Source organism: Eubalaena glacialis, chromosome 6 (assembly GCF_028564815.1).
Source record: "Eubalaena glacialis isolate mEubGla1 chromosome 6, mEubGla1.1.hap2.+ XY, whole genome shotgun sequence".
In the NCBI taxonomy this organism is placed as follows: Eukaryota; Metazoa; Chordata; class Mammalia; order Artiodactyla; family Balaenidae; genus Eubalaena; species Eubalaena glacialis.
The window spans coordinates 29,992,342-30,013,769 of NC_083721.1; the positions used below are offsets into that span (position 1 = coordinate 29,992,342).

General features: G+C 37.8%; 1 protein-coding gene across 1 annotated transcript in view; it reads left to right on the top strand.

Moving 5' to 3' along the window:
* Positions 1-21,428, top strand: part of LIPI (lipase I) — a 68,645-nt gene that overhangs the window by 34,509 nt on the left and 12,708 nt on the right. The window contains 2 exon segments of the mRNA XM_061192970.1: positions 1,181-1,292; positions 11,391-11,567. Of these exon segments, the coding sequence (XP_061048953.1) occupies positions 1,181-1,292; positions 11,391-11,567 (289 nt within the window).

Here is a 21,428-nt window from a genome sequence, read left to right on the forward strand (position 1 = left end):
ACACCCATAATTTCTATACATTTGTAGCAGGAGGCAGGCTTATTATGTAACATCTCAATATATCATACTGCCAGGAATCATCTGAGCAAGTATGAGCACCCACTTTTTTGGGTGAGGGGACCAAAGTATTTTATCTAAAGCTGGGCAGTCACTTCAAAGTAAGAAGTGTTCCTTTATGTCTTTTGTGTTAGCAGTTGATGAGGGTCAATTATAAATCCATTAACTTATTTGAGGTAGTACTAAGCATCTGGCATAGGCAGGAAGTTACTCTGGGCTGTTTAGTAGCAACATTTAACGGCTAGCATGCACAATTTTAGTACATGTGTATTTCACAAGAAAAGTTCATCTATCCCATGTTCTGTTTATATACATTGTCTTCCAAGAGTTTTGCACAATATTGGGAAAATTCACGGAGAGTAAGAACTTTCTGTGTAGCCCAGACAATATCGGGTATAGGGATGAGTTCAGCATCTTTGCCTCTGAAAGATATATCAATTTTTTTGTATGGACATTTTGAAAAAGAACTACTATGAGCTCACTCTATATAGGACTGTCTAATTTTACAGTCATTCCAAAACAACCAGTGAAATTGGGAATTATATTTGTCAAGCAAATTTAGCTAGGACTATTAATCAGATAATTAAGGAACCTTATCATATTTACCTTAGATGTGCTATTGATAGAGAAAAATTGTTTAATTGACCTAAATTCTGATATTTTTCGATTTGCAGACAAGTTAGTATTTACTAATTATTTGACCAACTTTTCACCATACCCATGACTGTCTGGCAAGCTTTTATTCATTTTCAAGACTAGTTAAAAATTAACAAGAGGGAATTTCCCTGATAGTCCAGTGGCTAAGACTACGTGCTCCCAATGCAGGGGGCCTGGTTCGATCCCTGGTCAAGGAACTAAGAGTTCGCAACTAAGAGTTCGCAAACCACAACTAAAGATCCCGCAGGCCACGTGCCACAACCAAGACCCAGCACAGCCGAATAAATATTAAAAAAATATTAACAAGAGGTAAAATATATTACTTATGTACCAAATGAGTGCCTCTCAATATTATTTGCAGATATTATATATGCCTAGATTACATAAATATATATTTACATGCATATCTGCACCAAAACAAAGTTAAAAAATAACATGAATTGCATTCCATATTTTTGTTTTGTAGCCTATTATTTTGTTCTCAGTATAACTGTTATGGATAAAACGATGAAGGATGGCTATATTACATTTAAATTATTAAACCAACTTGGAATGGTTGAAGAGCCAAGGCTCTATAAGTAAGTATAATTTAGTACCTTTTTGTTTTGTAAAATATGTTTTCTCGAGCTTTTGGAGGATAATCTAAATAGTATAAATTTTCTATGCAGTGAGTCTTAAACTGTTAAATATTAAATGGATCTCTGGTGTCATATTCTAATTCATTCATTCTATGGAGGGAGATGCCGAATATGAAAGAAAATAAATAACTTGTTCATGTGATACATCTAGCTACTACAAGAGTTAGAAGAAGAGAAGAAACTTTCCACCTAATTTTGAACACTGATAGAATGTGTTGTAATAACTAATAATATCACCCCGTAACAGTTTATTATTTTAAATTGCTTAGAATTGTGTATATATGTATATACCCATGCACACATATACGTATGATTCATCACTTATTCTTATCAGACACATGCTTTGTTAGCTTTTGAATTCACGTATTCAACGAGTGTTATTCAGAACCAACCAAACGTATTCAGACATTTCACCAAATGATGGGGATCCAAACTAAAATAGCAATGTTACCATGCTCAAGGAGGTCACAGAATCCTGGAGGAGACTAATGCATAATTACAGCTCTGAGTAATAAGTTTTATAGTAGCAGAACACTTATATGCTATGGGAGTACAGAGGAAGAAGCAAGGAAGCATTTGAAAGGGTGGTATTGCAGTCAGGGAATGGGAGATGGTGCTTTCAAAGGCATGGATAGGAAAGTACGTGAGTTCATTAATAGCACAGATTGCAGTCCTAGAGCAGTTGTTTCAAACTTGTTCAGAAGGCAAACAAATTGTGAGTCTTGCTTTCCTTTACAAGAATCATGTTCTATGCAGAACACCATGAAATACCGATGCATTTTTATTCAAACACTTGATTAGTGCATTTTTCATGAACAATGTAAAATATAAAACCCATACGCATGGTAAATCTACCCATCTAAGCCTGGCCAATGGCTTTCTTGTGTTTCTATTAATAATTCTTTGCTAATAAATTTAATCATGCTTTAGGATTTTAACCCTTTTAGATGCCAGGGAAGTCAGAGACTTTTAAATGATCTTTTATTTCCCTTTTCAAAATTAGAATAGGAATTTTTTTTGCTGTAGAAAATGTATTATATTATACAGTAGAAAGTGAGAATAATCTATAATTACATTGTCCAGGGATATTCACATTACTATTTGGTTTATAAACATTCCTCTTCTTCTTCCTCCCCCTCCTCTTCCTTCTCCTCCTCTTCCACCTTCATCTCTTCCTTTTCCTCCTCTTTCTTCTTCTTCTACATGCCCCTGCACATGCCTGCATTATTTTTTTACTTAGCAAAATTAGGATCATTTTGCAAATGTGTTCTGCATTCTGATTTTTATACTGAATGCGATAGTGTGATCATTTTTTCTGTGTCACTAAAAATCACTTACACATCATAATATGATGCCAAATATATTAATATGCCAATATAGGATTTTAAACAGAGAGTGTCAATATTGTGTATTCAGGGTAGAATGACTCCCCAGATGGATGAGTAATGGGGAGATTAGTGTGGAACAAGTCCAGAGTGGTTGCTATTGTAATAATTTATATGAAAGATAATGGAGGCTTGGATCGAGTCAGTGGAAGTGGGTTTTTAGGATTTACCGTAGATTTGTTTTTGTGATTAATTAAACATGTGAAAGTGAAGGGGAAAAAACCAATCTGGAGTGACTCTGAGTTTTAAGCTTGGCGACTATTTGAATTACGGTGCCATTTACTGAGCTAGGAGATACATGGAGAGGAGCCAATTTAATGATTCAATAAAATTTCTTGAACTGTACTAGAAATTAAGGACAAAATTTAGGGAAAATTAGATTTCTGTCCTTTCATAATTTTTGTCTAGTGAGCAGTTTGCAAATACATAATACAAATAAAATGATGATGTTCATCATTCCTGTTTTCAAACAATTTTTAATGAATATCTATATTGAGCTAGGCACTGTACTAGGTGCTGAACATACTATGATGAGAAAAACAGACATGATCCTACCCTCATTAAATTTACAGTCTAATGAGGGATATAAAATAGATAATTATAAAAATATGTAAATAAAAATCTGTCTGTGAAAAATGTCTTGAGGAAAATTATAGTATGTATGGGAACATAAAATAGGGAATGTGAAATAGTTAGTGGGGTCACTAAAACTTTCTCTAAGGCCTTTTTATATTAGTTGAGACCAAAATGAGGAGCAGGAGCTAGTTGCTCTGCTGCATTCTGGGCAGAGGGGCCAACAAAGGCAAAACTCCTGAAGCAGGAGAAAGTATAGTCCATTTTGGGAGCTGAAGGAAGTTTATTATGTCTGAGAATAGAGGCAGGGAAAGGAAGGGAATGATGAGAGAGGTAGAAAACACTTAGATTTTGGAGGAATTAGAACTTGTAGGACATGTTCAAGGATTTCTATTTTATTCACTGGGCAAGAGAAAACCAATGAAGTGTTTGCGCTGGGGCAGTCTGGTTGGAGCCAGGACTGGATTATTATTTTGGAAAAACAATTTAACCACAGTGGATTGGAGAGGGAAAAGACAGGATGCTGTTGCAAGAATAAAGACCAGGAACAATGGTGCCCTGAGATAAAGTGTTTACAGTGGAAATGGAAAAATGAGGATGAGGATGGATTCAAAGCAGATTCAGGATATTTCATAGACAGTCAGCAGGCACATGGGATAGATTAGATGTAGGAGTCAAAGAGAGGATGGGGGGGGACCTGCAAGATGGCAGAGGAGTAAGACGTGGAGATCACCTGCCTCCCCACAAATACATCAAAAATACATCTACATGTGGAACAACTCCTACAGAACACCTACTGAACACTGGCAGAAGACCTCAGACTTGCCAAAAGGCAAGAAAATCCCCACGTACCTGGCCATGTGGCTGACAGGGCCCATGTACCTGGCCATGTGGCTGACAGGGTCTTGGTGCTCCAGCCTGGTGTCAGACCTGAGCCTCTGAGGTGGGAGAGCCGAGCTCAGGACACTGGACCACCAGAGACCTCCTGGCCCCACGTAATATCAATTGGCGAGACCTCTCCCAGAGATCTCTGACTCAATGCTAAGATCCAGCTCCACCCAATGGCCAGCAAGCTGCAGTGCTGGAGGCCCCATGCCAAACAGCTAGCAAGACAAGGACACAACCCCACCCATTAGCAGGGAGCCTGCCTAAAATCATACTAAGTTCAGAGACACCCCAAAACACACCACCAGACACGGCCCTGCTCACTAGAAAGACAAGATCCAGCCTCACCCACCAGAACACAAGCAGTCCCCGCTACCAGGAAGCCTACACAAGCCACGGAACCAACCTCACCCACTGGGGGCAGACACCAAAAACAATGGGAACTACAAACATGCAGCCTGCAAAAAGGAGACCCCAAACACAGTAAGTTAAACAAAATGAGAAGGCAGAGAACTACGCAGCAGATGAAGGAGCAAGGTAAAAACCCACCAGACCAAACAAATGAAGAGGAAGTAGGCGGTCTACCTGAAAAAGAATTCAGAGTAATGATAGGAAAGATGATCCAAAATCTTGGAAATAGAATGGAGAAAATACAAAAAATGTTAAACAAGGACCTAGAAGAATGAAAGAGCAAACAAACAATGATGAACAGCACAATAAATGAAATTAAAAATTCTCTAGAAGGAATCAGTAGCAGAATAACTGAGGCAGAGGAACGGATAAGTGACCTGGAAGATAAAATAGTGGAAATAACTACTGCAGAGCAGAATAAAGAAAAAAGAATGAAAAGAATTGAGGACAGTCTCAGAGACCTCTGGGACAACATTAAACGCACCAACATTCTAATTACAGGGGTCCCAGAAAAGAAGAGAAAAAGAAAGGGTCTGAGAAAATATTTGAAGAGATTATAGTTGAAAATTTCCCTAACATGGGAAAGGAAATAGTCAATCAAGTCCAGGAAGTGCAGAGAGTCCCATACAGGATAAATCCAAGGAGAAACACGCCAAGGCACATATTAATCAAACTATAAAAAATTAAATATAAAGAAAAAATATTAAAAGCAGCAAGGGGAAAGCAACAAATAACATACAAGGGAATCCCCATAAGGTTAACAGCTGATCTTTCAGCAGACAGAAAGGAGTGGCAGGACATATTTAAAGTGATGAAAGGGAAAAACCTACAACCAAGATTACTCTACCCAGCCAGGATCTCATTCAGATTCGACGGAGAAAGTAAAACCTTTACAGACAAGCAAAAGCTGAGAGAGTTCAGCACCACCAAACCAGCTTTACAACAAATGCTAAAGGAACTTCTCTAGGCAGGAAACACAAGAGAAAGAAAAGACCTACAATAACAAACCCAAAACAATTAAGAAAATGGTAATAGGAACATACATATCAATAATTACCTTAAATGGAAATGGATTAAATGCTCCAACCAAAAGACATAGAGTGGCTGAATGGATACAAAAACAAGACCTGTATATATGCTGTCTACAAGAGACCCACTTCAGACCTAGGAACACATACAGACTGAAACTGAGGGGGTGGAAAAAGATATCCCATGCAAATGGAAATCAGAAGAAAGCTGGAGTAGCAATTCTCATATCAGACAAAATAGACTTTAAAATAAACACTATTACAAGAGACAAAGAAGGACACTACATAACGATCAAGGGATCAACCCAAGAAGAAGATAAAACAATTGTAAATATTTATGCACCCAACATAGGAGGACCTCAATACATAAGGCAAATGCTAACAGCCATAAAAGGGGAAATCGATGGTAACACAATAATAGTACGGGACTTTAACACCCCACTTTCACCAATGGACAGACCATGCAAAATGAAAATAAATAAGGAAACACAAGCTTTAAATGACACATTAGACAAGATGGATTTAATTGATATTTATAGGACATTCCATCCAAAAACAACAGAATACACATTCTTCTCAAGTGCTCATGGAACATTCTTCAGAATAGATCATATCTTGGATCACAAATCAAGCCTTGGTAAATTTAAGAAAATTGAAATCGTATCAAGTATCTTTTCCAACCACAATGCTATGAGACTAGATATCAATTACAGGAAAAAAAAATGTAAAAAATACAAACACATGGAGGTTAAACAATACGCTATACTAAACAGCCAAGAGATCACTGAAGAAATCAAAGAGGAATCAAAAAATACCTAGAAACAAATGACAAAACACAACGACCCAAAACCTATGGGATGCAGCAAAAGCAGTTCTAAGAGGGAAGTTTATAGCAATACAATCCTACCTCAAGAAACAAGAAACATCTCAAATAAACAACCTAAACTTAGACCTAAAGCAATTAGAGAAACAAGAACCAAAAAACCCCAAAGTTAGCAGAAGGAAAGAAATCATAAAGATGGGATCAGAAATAAATGAAAAAGAAATGAAGGAAACAGTACAAAAGATCAATAAAACTAAAAGCTGGTTCTTTGAGAAGATAAACAAAATTGATAAACCATTAGCCAGACTCATCAAGAAAAAAAGGGAGAAGACTCAAATCAACAGAATTAGAAATGAAAAAGGAGAAGTAACAACTGACACTGCAGAAATACAAAGGATCATGAGAGATTACTACAAGCAACTATATGCCAATAAAATGGACAACCTGGAAGAAATGGACAAATTCTTAGAAAAGCACAACCTTCTGAGACTGAACCAGGAAGAAATAGAAAATATAAACAGACCAATCACAAGCACTGAAATTGAAACTGTGATTAAAAATCTTCCAACAAACAAAAGCCCAGGACAAGATGGCTTCACAGGCGAATTCTATCAAACATTTAGAAAAGAGCTAACATCTATCATTCTCAAACTCTTCCAAAATATAGCAGAGGGAGGAAATCTCTCAAACTCGTTCTATGAGGCCAACATCACCCTGATACCAAAACCAGACAAAGATGTCACAAAAAAAGAAAACTACAGGCCAATATCACTGATGAACATAGATGCAAAAATCCTCAACAAAATACTAGCAAACAGAATCCAACAGCACATTAAAAGGATAATACACCATGATCAAGTAGGATTTACCCCAGAAATGCAAGGATTCTTCAATATATGCAAATCAATCATTGTGATATACCATATTAACTAATTGAAGGATAAAAATCATTCTCAATAGACACAGAAAAAGCCTCTGACAAAATTCAACACCCATTTATGATAAAAACTCTCCAGAAAGTAGGCATAGAGGGAACCGACCTCAACATAAGAAAGGCCATATATGACAAACCCACAGCCAACATCGTTCTCAATGGTGAAAAACTGAAACCATTTCCACTAAGATCAGGAACAAGACAAGTTGCCCACTGTCACTACTATTATTCAACATAGTTTTGGAAGTTTTAGCCACAGCAATCAGAGAAGAAAAAGAAATAAAAGGAATCCAAATCAGAAAAGAAGTAAAACTGTCACTGTTTGCAAATTACATGATACTATACATAGAGAATCCTAAAGATGCTACCAGAAAACTACTACAGCTAATCAATGAATTTGGTAAAGTAGCATGATACAAAATCAGTGCACAGATATCTCTTGCATTCCTTACACTAATGACAAAAAATCTGAAAGAGAAGTTAAGGAAACACTCCCATTTACCACTGCAACAAAAAGAATAAAATACCTAGAGATAAACCTATCTAAGGAGACAAAAGACCTGTATGCAGAAAACTATAAGACACTAATGAAAGAAATTAAAGACAATACAAATAGATGGAGAGATATACCATGTTCTTGGATTAGAAGAATCAACACTGTGAAAATGACTATACTACCCAAAGCAATCTACAGATGCAATGCAATCCCTATCAAACTACCAATGGCATTTTTCACAGAACTAGAACAAAAAATCTTAAAATTTGTATGGAGACACAAAAGACCCTGAATAGCCAAAGCTATCTTGAGAAAGAAAAACGGAGCTGGAGGAAGCAGGCTCCCTGACTTCAGACTAAACTACGAAGCTACAGTAAACAAGTCAGTATGGTACTGGCACAAAAAACAGAAATATAGATCAATGGAACAGGATAGAAAGCTCAGAGATAAGCCCACGCACATATGGTCACCTTATCTTTGATAAAGGAGGAAAGAATATACAATGGAGAAAAGACAGCCTCTTCAATGGGTGGTGCTTGGAAAACTGGACAGCTTAAAAGAATGAAATTAGAACACTCCCTAACACCATACACAAAAATAAACTCAAAATGGATTAAAGACCTAAATGTAAGTCCAGACACTATAAAACTCTTAGAGGAAATCATAGGCAGAACACTCTATGACATAAATCACAGCAAGATCCTTTTTGACCCACCTCCTAGAGAAATGGAAATAAAAACAAAAATAAACAAATGGGTCCTAATGAAACTTAAAAGCTTTTGCACAGCAAAGGAAACCATAAACAAGACGAAAAGACTACCCTCAGAATGGGAGAAAATATTTGCAAATGAAGCAACTGACAAAGGATTCATCTCCAAAGTATACAAGCAGCTCATTCAGCTCAATATCAAAAAACCAAATAACCCAATCCAAAAATGGGCAGAAGACCTAAATGGGCATTTCTCCAAAGAAGATATACAGATTGCCAACAAACACATGAAAGGATGCTCAACATCACTAATCATTAGAGAAATGCAAATCAAAACTACAATGAGGTATCACCTCACACCGGTCAGAATAGCCATTATAAAAAAATCTACAAATAATAAATGCTGGAGATGGTGTGGAGAAAAGGGAATCCTCTTGCATTGTTGGTGGGAATGTAAATTGATACAGCCACTATGGAGAACAGTATGGAGGTTCCTTTAAAAACTAAAAATAGAACTACCATATGACCCAGCAATCCCACTACTGGGCATATACCCTGAGAAAACCATAAGTCAAAAAGAGTCATGTACCACAATATTCATTGCAGCACTATTTATAATAGCCAGGACACGGAAGCAACCTAAGTGTCCATCGACAGATGAATGGATAAAGAAGATGTGGCACATATATACAATGGAATATTACTCAGCCATAAAAAGAAACGAAATTGAGTTATTTGTAGTGAGGTGGATGGACCTAGAATCTGTCATACAGAGTGAAGTAAGTCAGAAAGAGAAAAACAAATACCGTATGCTAACACATATATATGGAATCTAAAAAAAACAAAACAAAACAAACAAAAAAGGTTCTGATGAACCTAGGTGCAGGTTAGGAATAAAAACGCAGATGTAGAGAATGGACTTGAGGACACAGGAAGGGGGAACGATAAGCTGGGATGAAGTGAGAGAGTAGCATTGACATATATACACTACCAAATGTAAAATAGATAGCTAGTGGGAAGCACCTGCATAGCACAGGGAGATCAGCTCGGTGCTCTGTGACCACCTAGAGTGGTGGTATAAGGAGGGTGGGAGGGAGACGCAAGATGGAGGGGATATGGGGATATATGTATGCATATGGCTGATTCACTTAGTTACACAGCAGAAACTAACACAACATTGTAAAGCAACTATACTACAATAAAGATGCTAAAAATTTTTTTTTTAATTAAAAAATAAAAAAGAGAGGATGATCTCAAGGGCAAAGCCTAGTTGTCTGGCTTGGGCAATAGATAGTGGTGCTACTTAAAATTATAAGAAAATTTCTAAGTTTTAGGGCAGCAGTGTCCAACCTTTTTGGCACCAGGGACCGGTTTTGTGGAAGACACTTTTTCCAAGGACTGTGGGGGCGCAGGGGGAGTTCAGCCGGTAATGCTAGTGATGGTTCAGGTGGTAATGCGAGCGATGGGGAGCGGCAGATGAAGCTTCGCTCACTCGGCTGCCACTCACCTCCTGCTGTGCGGTCCGGTTCCTAACAGTCATGGACCAGTACTGGTCTGCAGCCCGGGGGTTGGTGACCCCTGTTGTAGGATTTTTGTTTTTCTTTTTTCTTTTTTTTTTCTTTTTTGGTGAGAGGTGAGTGTTGGGGAAGATGTCATTAAATTTGAACTTAGTGAGCTTTAGGCATCCTTGAGATATCCAAGTAGACATGGTGAATAACAGCGGGTATATGTGTCTGGGTCTCATCAGACAGGGCTCAGCTGGGGGCAGAGGCTTGGTGGAGCACACAGTTGGTATTTGGAACCAGTGGAGTAGATGTGAGTTTTGGGGGGAAGACAACATGTTTCCATCTGGCTATGTTGACTCTGAAGTATCTCTGAGAAATCTAGATAAGCTCTTGGACAGAAATTAGAGATATGACCAATGACATTATATTCTGTGAAAGAGGAGGTAGTCACTCTGCCACAGGGGAGTAGGGATGGGTTTTGAGGGGAGTGATAACAACCTTTTTTGGATCTAGATACTGTGGGAGAATCAAAAGGAGAAGAGAGCAGGGACAAATATAAGATGGCAGAAGTGCTGGGTGTCCCGCTGGTTGCTTTTCAGCTATTCTATGTGTGATAGTTGCCTTTGCTCAAGTAAGTCACTGTTGCCTCAAAGGAAGAAATTATTTCAACAGATTTTTTTCAGTTTCCTTTCCTCTTTTCTTTCCCTTTCCTTCTCTTCTCTCCTTCCTTCATCCCCTTCCTTCCTTCTTTCCTTTGTATCTTCCACTCACCCTCCCTCCCTTCCCCCTTCCCTTTCTTTCCTCCTCCTTCTCTTTCTTACCTTTCTCCTCCTCCTCATACTCCTTTGCTGTTTCCTTTGGAGTCAGGCAGACCCATGAAATGATAAAGTGGCACAGAACAACAAAGGATCACTATTTGAGGGCCCAGTCTATTCAAAGAACGGAGATAGTTGTTCAGGGGCCTATAAAAAGAAGCAAAATGTGACTTCTCTAATCTTAGTAATATGTACAATCTAGATACCAAGTCGGAAAGACAAGATGTCCCACTTTTTCTCAAAAAAGTTTTCCCAAAATATTTGAGTGTGGGGATATATATATTATTATTGTTTTATTTTGTTTTTAATTACTGTTTAAATTATTTTAATAAATACTTTACCACATGTTTTATTGTTTGGCCTTTTCCCTATAATATTGGTGTTTCTATCTAATGTTTATAAGATTATATTGATTTTGAAGTTGTATTACATTTTGAATTACCAATATGATGAGATATTAAATTTTCTGTTTAGGAAGAACAGATTATTTTATAAACATCAAGAATTCAAGATTCTTGCTCAGTTTTTAAATGATGTTATAAATATTTCAAGCATTAGTTTGGCATATTTTCAGAGCTCAAATCAGCAATGTTCCACATGCAAATACACTATTCAACGTCTCAAGTTAAAATCACTTACATATCCAGAAAGGTAAGAAAACTAAATTTTGATTTCAATGTTATCTCTTAAACTTGAAAATATTGCTTTGCTAAGGAGTGGTTTAAAAATTCATGTACTCGAATATCTGTTTATTGTGTATTTTAGATTGTATTTTATATAAATAGTGGAATATCTAAAAGATACAAATTTTTTTTTGGCTTAGATGAGATTCATTTTGGAATCACATTACCCAAGCAAAGAAAAAACACATACAATCATTTCATGAGACACAATAAACATGAAAAAAGTGAGACAAATGTCTGCCTTAGAACTTTATCAGTCATTTCAATGGGTTTCTGGATTGCTAGAAATCTCTCTTCTTTGGTTGACTGCAACACTTTCTCTTTATCTCTGTTTATGTTCCTGTATTTATACACTTGATTTCCCAATTACCTTTTTGTGAATGTCGAACACAGTAAATAAGAATTTCTGGAGAAAAAAAAAAAAAAAAAATTAGTGGTAAGCGTATGCATTTAGATGAGGTCTATCTCACAAAGGAGAACTGGGAAAATTCTTTGAAGTATGTTACTTTGTAAACTTTTGGTATGAGAATATTTAGTCATTCAAAAGTCAATGAGTGGGGACTTCCCTGGTGGCACAGTGGTTAAGAGTCCGCCTGCCAATGCAGGGGACACAGGGTTCAAGCCCGGTCCGGGAGGATCCCACGTGCCACGGAGCAACTAAGCCCGTGAGCCACAACTACTGAGCCCGAGCACCGCAACTACTGAAGCCCGCGGGCCTAGAGCCCGTGCTCCACAACAAGAGAAAAGCCACCGCAATGAGAAGCCCGCACACCACAACGAAGAGTAGCCCCAGCTCGCCACAACTACTGAGCCTGAGCACCGCAACTACTGAAGCCCGCAGGCCTAGAGCCCGTGCTCCGCCACAAGAGAAGCCACCACAGTGAGAAGCCCGCGCACCACAACGAAGAGTAGCCCCAGCTCGCCACAACTAGAGAAAGCCGGCACACAGCAACGAAGATCCAGCACAGCCAAAAAATAAAAAAATAAATAAATTTATTAAAAAAAGTCAATGAGTGAAATGTCATTGTAATGGACAGATAACAAGGGGTAATTTTACTTTTGCCTTTGACTGAAATACTTACAAAAATACCAAAATATATGGACATTTTCAGTTAGGAACATTAGCAAAACCATTCCTTACCAAAGTATATCAGAGAAAGAGAAAGTTTGGGGGGGGGGGTCATGTTTAAAGGACTAGAGCTGCAAGATTTTTAATCTTCAACTGGTCTGTGTATCTATTATTTTAACAATGAAAACCTATGCTAAATATAAGAAGAGAAACTGTAGTCCTACAAATAGAAATTTGTAGTCCTCAAAAAATAGATTTTAAAGAGGTCATGGTTGTTGCACTATCATAGTCCCCTAGTCTCCTCCATTAATACCTCTCTGAGCCTCAGGATGCTGAGTATGAATAAAGAAGTGTAGTTGTTATAGTTTTACATGCTCTGTTTCTGGCACTTAAATGTAAAGGATTTATATTGTTCTGGAATATAGTCTTCTGCCTGTATATCATAACTGGAAAGAGAAACAAAAGAGTTTCTTCCTCAGTCTAGAAGAAGCATATGCTGTAAGTCTTGGCCAGGCATTAGCTACAATCTTTGTACATAAAATAGCACATGAGCTCGCTATGAGAAAGAGAAATTTAGTTCCATACGTCTGTACAGTAAAAGGAACCAAGGATAATGTATATATGGGCAAGTGCCAGAGCTAGATACTCATCTCTCATTGTTCAAGCAGAGGTGAACAGGAAAAACACAGCAACAAAATGGTGCCTAATTCAGCATCAGCAACATAAGAAAGATCCAACAATCAAGATTTAGAAATAAGGCTGACTTTTTAAAAGATTTATTACAGGAAATTTCACAAAGAATTGCTTGGTGTTCTCAATAATATTTAAGGAAACAGTAATCCGTGAAGGAACAAGTGAAGAGCAAGATGATCAAGCAACTGACCGTGATTAAATGGAACTGACAGAGTTAAGAAACTAAGGTCAACATCAAATTTAGTGTCAACATTAGAAACAAGAAAGAGTAGAATTATAATGTAGAAAACTCATTTTTAATAACCTACAGAATAAGGTAATATAATAGAGAAGATTGAGGAATAATTTTTTGGGAAAATAATTAAAACGCAAAAATGTAGATACCTAGTATTGCTGAAGAGGAGACACAACAGAAGAAGTAACTACAGATATGATGAAAGGAATCTCTCCTCAATTGAAGAAGATACAGATCTCAAATTGATAGAATGAACTAAGAACCAGGAAACTAAAAGACAGCAACATTTAGAGCCACTCATATATTTTATTTTTAAGATTGAGTGATAAGTATAGAATTCTGCAAGTATTCAAAGACTTTTTCATGGAATGGAAGATTTAATGCTGTAGCAATGGCAATTCTTATTAAACTCGCCTATAAGTTTAACATGACTCCCATCAAAATCTCCAGAAGAGATGGCTTAGCTCTTCCTACTTAACTTGGAATAAAAAATTATTGAGATGAGCCAAGAAAATTTGAATAATGAGAGTCGTGTTTATAACTTTAACTATGAAACAGAAAAGCAAATTCCAAAACAGCAATAATTTTAAAAGTTTGATACGGGCAGAAGAATATATATGCATTTAAGGGAGTAAAAGGAAAACTCCAAAACGTAATTTTGTAGATGATGTGAATAACCTTTCAAGTAATGACACAAGAATAAATGACAACTGAAAAAGAGTTTAATGTCTTAATTATAACATATTCAAAATTAGTTATAGATATAGTAACATATTAAATATAAAACAGTAAGGAGAAAACATAGGCAAATGTTTATGTATGCAGAATAATGAAAGCCAAGACAGAGAAACTAAATGGAAAATATTAATCAATTTGCCTCCATACAAATTAAAAAAATAAAACCTGTATGTCACAAACATTATTAACAAAAACAAAATAAGAAAACTTTTATAATGTATGGGATATAGAATGGCTTTCAATTATTTATGTATGAATACATTTTACAAAAATACAGAAAGACACATCTCAGTTAAAACATAGAGAAACATCTTTTTAGTTGCCTTCGTCAAAAAACCTGGGTTCAGCATAGACGTCTTTTTCTGTCACACTCCACATCCAATCATAAAAACTTTTGACCTTACCTTCTAAACATATCCAGTATTCAACCACAGTCTCAATAAAAGCCAAAGCCCTCACAATGGTTTACAAACCCCACCTGACTCGGGGGCTACACCTCCACTCTCCCATACCTCTTTGACCTCAGCTCTTCCTTCACTGAACTGGCTCTTTAGATCCAGCATTGCAGGCCTCCTTGCTGTTCCTTGAACATACCAGGCAGGATCTTTCTTAGAACCTTTGCACTGGCTGTTTCCTCCGCCAGAAAATTTCCTTCCCTAGAAGGCTAACTTTATTTTCAAGATTTTGCTCAGATGTCATTTTTTCAATATAGCAATCCTACCACTCCTGATCTCCCTGACCTTGCTCAAGTTTTGTTTGTTTTGTTTTTTCCTCATAGGACCTGTAGGTAGTATACTACATACTTATTTATTATGTTTGTTGTTTATTGGTTGTCTCTCTCCATGTAGAATTTAAGTTCCTTGAGGACATTGATTTTATCCATTTTGTTCACACAAGTACCTCAACTGTGCCTGGTACAAAATAGACACGAAGTGAATAGTTGAATGAAGAACCACAGAAATAAACAAATTGACAAAGAGCAGTTTAAAAAATTAAAGGAATAAATGGCTAATAGTCATATTTTAAAATTTGTAACCCCAATAGTATTCAAATAAATTAAAATTAAGGCAATGAGATATATCTCTTCCCAAGTTGGAAAAAGAAAAAATCTGTTGTTGCTGAAGTTATACAGAAATTTCCATTGTGTTTCACTGCCGGTAGGTGTGTAAACTTATAAGCACATTCTGGAAAGAATTTAGCAAAATATGTCAAGAATCCTCAAATGTTAATACTTCTAGCCCGTTATTTCTTCTTCTAGAACTTATACTTCAGAGACTAGGTAGCATAGGGTAATGTTCAGAGTGCCTGAGTTTTCACTTTAGTTCAGTTCCTTGCTAGTTCTGTGACCTTGTCAAATTGATTAATCCTTCTGTGTCTCAGTTTTTTAATCTGTAAAATGAGCGTAGTGATAATCAACTTCACTACTAAGGTTAAATATTGTAACATTTATAAAGGATATAAAATATTGTCTGACATAGAATAAGGGTTACACAAATGTTTGTGAAATAGATACAATATCAGAAATGCACATAAATATTTGTATAGAAGAGAACTCTTTTCACAGTCTGATTTATAATGCTTAAAATTAGAAATAAATTAACTGCTCAACAATGAGGCACTTGATAAATTTATTATGGAATATTCACAATATGAAATGTTAGGCAATCATTAAAATGGCAGAATTACCATAACATAATGGTTAATGACTCATTTTTAATATAACAAAAATGTATGTATGCCATAATTAGAAAAAACTTAATGAAATTATTTTCTCTTATAAAGGCATCTTGATAAATCAAATTTATACTGATACTAAGTGAAGGACTTTCTTAAGAAGTTGTAATTTGCTGTATACTTTAACAATTATTGCTCTTCTTGGTTACTATGTAGAAAAATTAGCATATACTAAAAACTGTAGTGTTTACAAAAAGTGAAATTGTTGAATATTTTAATATTTAAACAAGAAATTGTTTTTGGATTTTGAAGTTGATGATGTGATTTTAAAATTATTTCCATATCTACCTCTTGAATTTTTAAAAATTATAGACTCCTTAAAAACAAAGAGGCAAATAATAGTTTGTGGTAGTTATTAGAATTGAGATCTTTGGATCCTCCAAAAAATCACTGAGGATTTTATATTTTATCTTCAATAAGTAGTTATCTGATTTATAGCTCAAAAAAGAATAGATAGTGACTTCCCTGGTGGCGCAGTGGTTAAGAATCCGCCTGCCAATGCAGGGGCCATAGGTTCAATCCTTGGTCCAGGAAGATCCCACATGCCATGGAGCAACTAAGCCCATGCACCATAACTACTGAGCCTGTGCTCTACAGCCCAAGAACCACAACTACTGAGCCCACATGCCACAACTACTGAAGCCCGCATGCCTAGAGCCCATGCTCCACAACAAGAGAAGCCACTGCAATGAGAAGCCTGCACACTGCAATGAAGAGTAGCCCCCCCATTGCTGCAACTGGAGAAAGCCCGCGCACAGCAACGAAGATGCAACGCAGCCAAAAAAATAAATAAAAATAAATAAATTAATAAAAAAATAGATTAAATATTGCCATTTGGGTTTTCTTCATTGTATGCCAGTTGAGGAATAAAACAGATATCAGTAATCATCAGAAGAATGTAAGTCAAAACCACTTCACACCTATTAGAATGGCTAACATCAAAGAGACAAGAGATAAGTGTTGGCTAGGATGTGGAGGAAAGGAAACCATTTATGAACCATTGGTAGGAATGTAAATTGTTGCAGCCACTATGGAAAACAGTATGGAGGTTCCTCAAAAAATTAAAAATAGAACTACCATATGATTCAGCAACTCTATGTTCTGGGTATATATCCAAAGGAAATGAGAACAGGATACTGAAGATTGAAGAGATATCTGTACTCCCATATTTACTGCAGCATTATTCACAATAGCCAGGATATGGAAACCACCTAAGTATCCATCAAAGGATGAATGGATCAAGAAGATGTGGAGGAGCTTCAAGGTGGTGGAAGAGTAAGAAGTGTAGATCACCTTCCTCCCCACAAATACATCAGAAATACATCTACATGTGGAACAACCCCTACAGAACACCTACTGAACGCTGGCAGAAGAACTCAGACCTCCCAAAAGGCAAGAAACTCCCCACGTACCTGGGTAGGGCAAAAGAAAAAAGAAAAAACAGAGACAAAGAATAGGGACGGGACCTGCACCAGTGGGAGGGAGCTGTGAAGGAGGAAAGGTTTCCACACACTACTAGGAAGCCATTTCGCGGGTGGAGACTGCGGGTGGCGGAGGGGGGAAGCTTCGGAGCCACGGAGGAGAGCGCAGCCACAGGGGTGCGGAGGGCAAAGCGGAGAGATTCCCGCACAGAGGATCAGTGCCGACCAGCACTCATCAGCCCGAGAGGCTTGTCTGCTCACCCGCTGGGGCGGGCGGGGGCTGTGAGCTGAGGCTCGGGCTTCAGTCGGATCGCAGGGAGAGGACTGGGGTTGGCGGCGTGAACACAGCCTGCAGGGGGCTAGTGCACCACAGCTAGCTGGGAGGGAGTCCGGGAAAAAGCCTGGACCTGCCTAAGAGGCAAGAGACCATTATTTTGGGGTGCGCGAGAAGAGTGGATTCAGAGCACCACCTAAAAGAGCTCCAGAGACGGGCGTGAGCCGCGGCTATCAGCGCAGACCCCAGAGACGGGCGTGAGACGCTAAGGCTGCTGCTGCCGCCACCAAGAAGCCTGTGTGCAAGCACAGGTCACTCTCCACACCTCCCCTCCCAGGAGCCTGTGCAGCCCGCCACTGCCAGGGTTCTGTGATCCGGGGACAACTTCCCCGGGAGAACGCACGGCGCGCCTCAGGCTGTGGCAGCGTCACGCTGGCCTCTGCCGCCGCAGGCTCGCCCCACATCCGTACCCCTTCCTCCCCCCGGCCTGAGTGAGCCAGAGCCCCCTAATCAGCTGCTCCTTTAACCCCGTCCTGTCTGAGCAAAGAACAGACGCTCTCAGGCGACCTACACGAAGAGGCGGGGCCAAATCCAAAGCTGAGCCCCAGGAGCTGTGCGAACAAAGAAGAGAAAGGGAAATTTCTCCGTGCAGCCTCAGGAGCAGCGGATTAAATCTCCACAATCAGCTTGATGTACCCTGCATCTGTGGAATACCTGAATAGACAACGAATCATCCCAAATTGAGGCAGTGAACTTTGGGAGCAACGATATATATATTTTTTTCCTTTTTCTCTTTTTGTGAGTGTGTATGTGTATGCTTCTGTGTGTGATTTTGTCTGAATAGCTTTGCTTTTACCATTTGTCCTAGGGTTCTGTCTGTCTGTTTTTTTTTTTTTTTTTTAGTATGGTTTTTAGTGCTGGTTATCATTGGTGGATTTGTTTTTTGGTTTGGTTGCTCTCTTCTTTCCTTTTTTTTATTACTTTAAAATTTTTTTTTATTTTTAATAATTATTTTTTATTATAATAACTTTATTTATTTATTTATTTTTTCTTACTTTCTTTTTTTCTCCCTTTTATTCTGAGCCATGTGGATGACAGGGTCTTGGTGCTCTGGCCGGGCGTCAGGCCTGGGCCTCTGAGGTGGGAGAGCTGAGTTCAGGACACTGGTCCACCACAGACCTCCCATCCCCACGTAATATCAAACGGTGAAAATCTCCCAGAGATCTCCATCTCAACGCCAAGACCCAGCTCCACTCAATGACCAGCAAGCTACAGTGCCAGACACCCTATGCCAAACAACTAGCAAGACAGGAACACAACCCCACCCATTAGCAGAGAGGCGGCCTAAAATCATAATAAGGTCACAGACACCCCAAAACACACCACCAGACGTGGACGTGCCCACCAGAAAGACAAGATCCAGCCTCATCCACCAGAACACAGGCACTAGTCCCCTCCACCAGGAAGCCTACACAACTCACTGAACCAACCTTAGCCACTGGGGGCACACACCAAAAACAATGGGAACTACCAACTAGCAGCCTGTGAAAAGGAGACCCCAAACACAGTAAGTTAAGCAAAATGAGAAGACAGAGAAACACACAGCAGATGAAGGAACAAGGTAAAAACCCAGCAGACCAAACAAATGAAGAGGAATCATGCAGTCTACCTGAAAAAGAATTCAAAATAATGATAGTAAAGATGATCCCAAATCTTGGAAATAGAATGGAGAAAATACAAGAAACGTTTAACAAGGACATAGAAGTAATAAAGAGCAAACAAACAGTGATGAACAACACAATAAATGAAATTTAAAATTCTCTAGAAGAAATCAGTAGCAGAATAACTGAGGCAGAGGAACGGATAAGTGACCTGGAAGATAAAATAGTGGAAATAACTACTGCAGAGCAGAATAAAGAAAAAAGAATGAAAAGAATTGAGGACAGTCTCAGAGACCTCTGGGACAACATTAAACTCACCAACATTTGAATTATAGGGGTCCCAGAAGAAGAAGAGAAAAAGAAAGGTCCTGAGAAAATATTAGAAAGATTATAGTTGAGAACTTACCTAATATGGGAAAGGAAATAGTCAATCAAGTCCAGGAAGTGCAGAGAGTCCCATACAGGATAAATCCAAAGAGAACCACGCCAAGGCACATATTAATCAAACTACCAAAAATTAAACACACAGAAAAAACATTAAAAGCAGCAAGGGAAAAGCAACAAGTAACATACAAGGGAATCCCCATAAGGTTAACAGCTGATCTTTCAGCAGAAACTTTGCAAGCCAGAAGGGAGTGGCAGGACATATTTAAAGTGATGAAAGGGAAAAACCTACAACCAAGATTACTCTACCCAGCAAGGATCTCATTCAGATTCGACGGAGAAATTAAAAACTTTACAGACAAGCAAAAGCTAAGAAAATTCAGCACCACCAAACCAGCTTTACAACAAATGCTAAAGGAACTTCTCTAGGGAGGAAACACAAGAGAAGGAAAAGACCTACAATAACAAACCCAAAACAATTAAGAAAATGGTAATAGGAACATACATATCGATAATTACCTTAAATGGAAATGGATTAAATGCTCCAACCAAAAGACATAGACTGGCTGAATGGATACAAAAACAAGACCCGTATATATGCTGTCTACAAGAGACCCACTTCAGACCTAGGGACACATACAGACTGAAAGTGAGAGGATGGAAAAAGATATTCCATGCAAATGGAAATCAGAAGAAAGCTGGAGTAGCAATTCTCATGTCAGACAAAACAGACTTCAAAATAAACACTATTACAAGAGACTAAGAAGGACACTACATAATGATCAGGGATCAACCCAAGAAGAAGATATAACAATTGTAAATATCTATGCACCCAACATATGAGTACCTCAATACATAAGGCAAATGCTAACAGCCATAAAAGGGGAAATTGACAGTAACACAATCATAGTAGGGGACTTTAACACCCCACTTTCACCAATGGACAGATCATCCAAAATGAAAATAAATAAGGAAACAAGTGTTAAATGATACATTAAACAAGATAAGTTAATTGATATTTATAGGACATTCCATCCAAAAACAACAGAATACACTTTCTTCTCAAGTGCTCATGGAACATTCTCCAGGATAGATCATATCTTGGGTCACAAATCAAGCCTTGGTAAATTTAAGAAAATTGAAATCGTATCAGCTATCTTTTCTGACCACAACACTATGAGACTAGGTATCAATTACAGGAAAAATCTGTAAAACATACAAACACATGGAGGCTAAACAATACACTACTTAGTAACCAAGAGATCACTGAAGAAAACAAAGAGGAAATCAAAATATACCTAGAAAAAAATGACAATGAAAACACGACAACCCAAAACCTATGGGATGCAGCAAAAGCAGTTCTAAGAGGGAAGTTTATAGCAATACAATCATACCTTAAAAAACAAGAAACATCTCAAATAAACAACCTAAACTTACACCTAAAGCAATTAGAGAAACAAGAACCAAAAAACTCCAAAGTTAGCAGAAGGAAAGAAATCATAAAGATGAGATCAGAAATAAATGAAAAAGAAATGAAGGAAACAATAGCAAAGATCAATAAAAATTAAAGCTGGTTTTTTGAGAAGATAAACAAAATTGATAAACCATTAGCCAGACTCA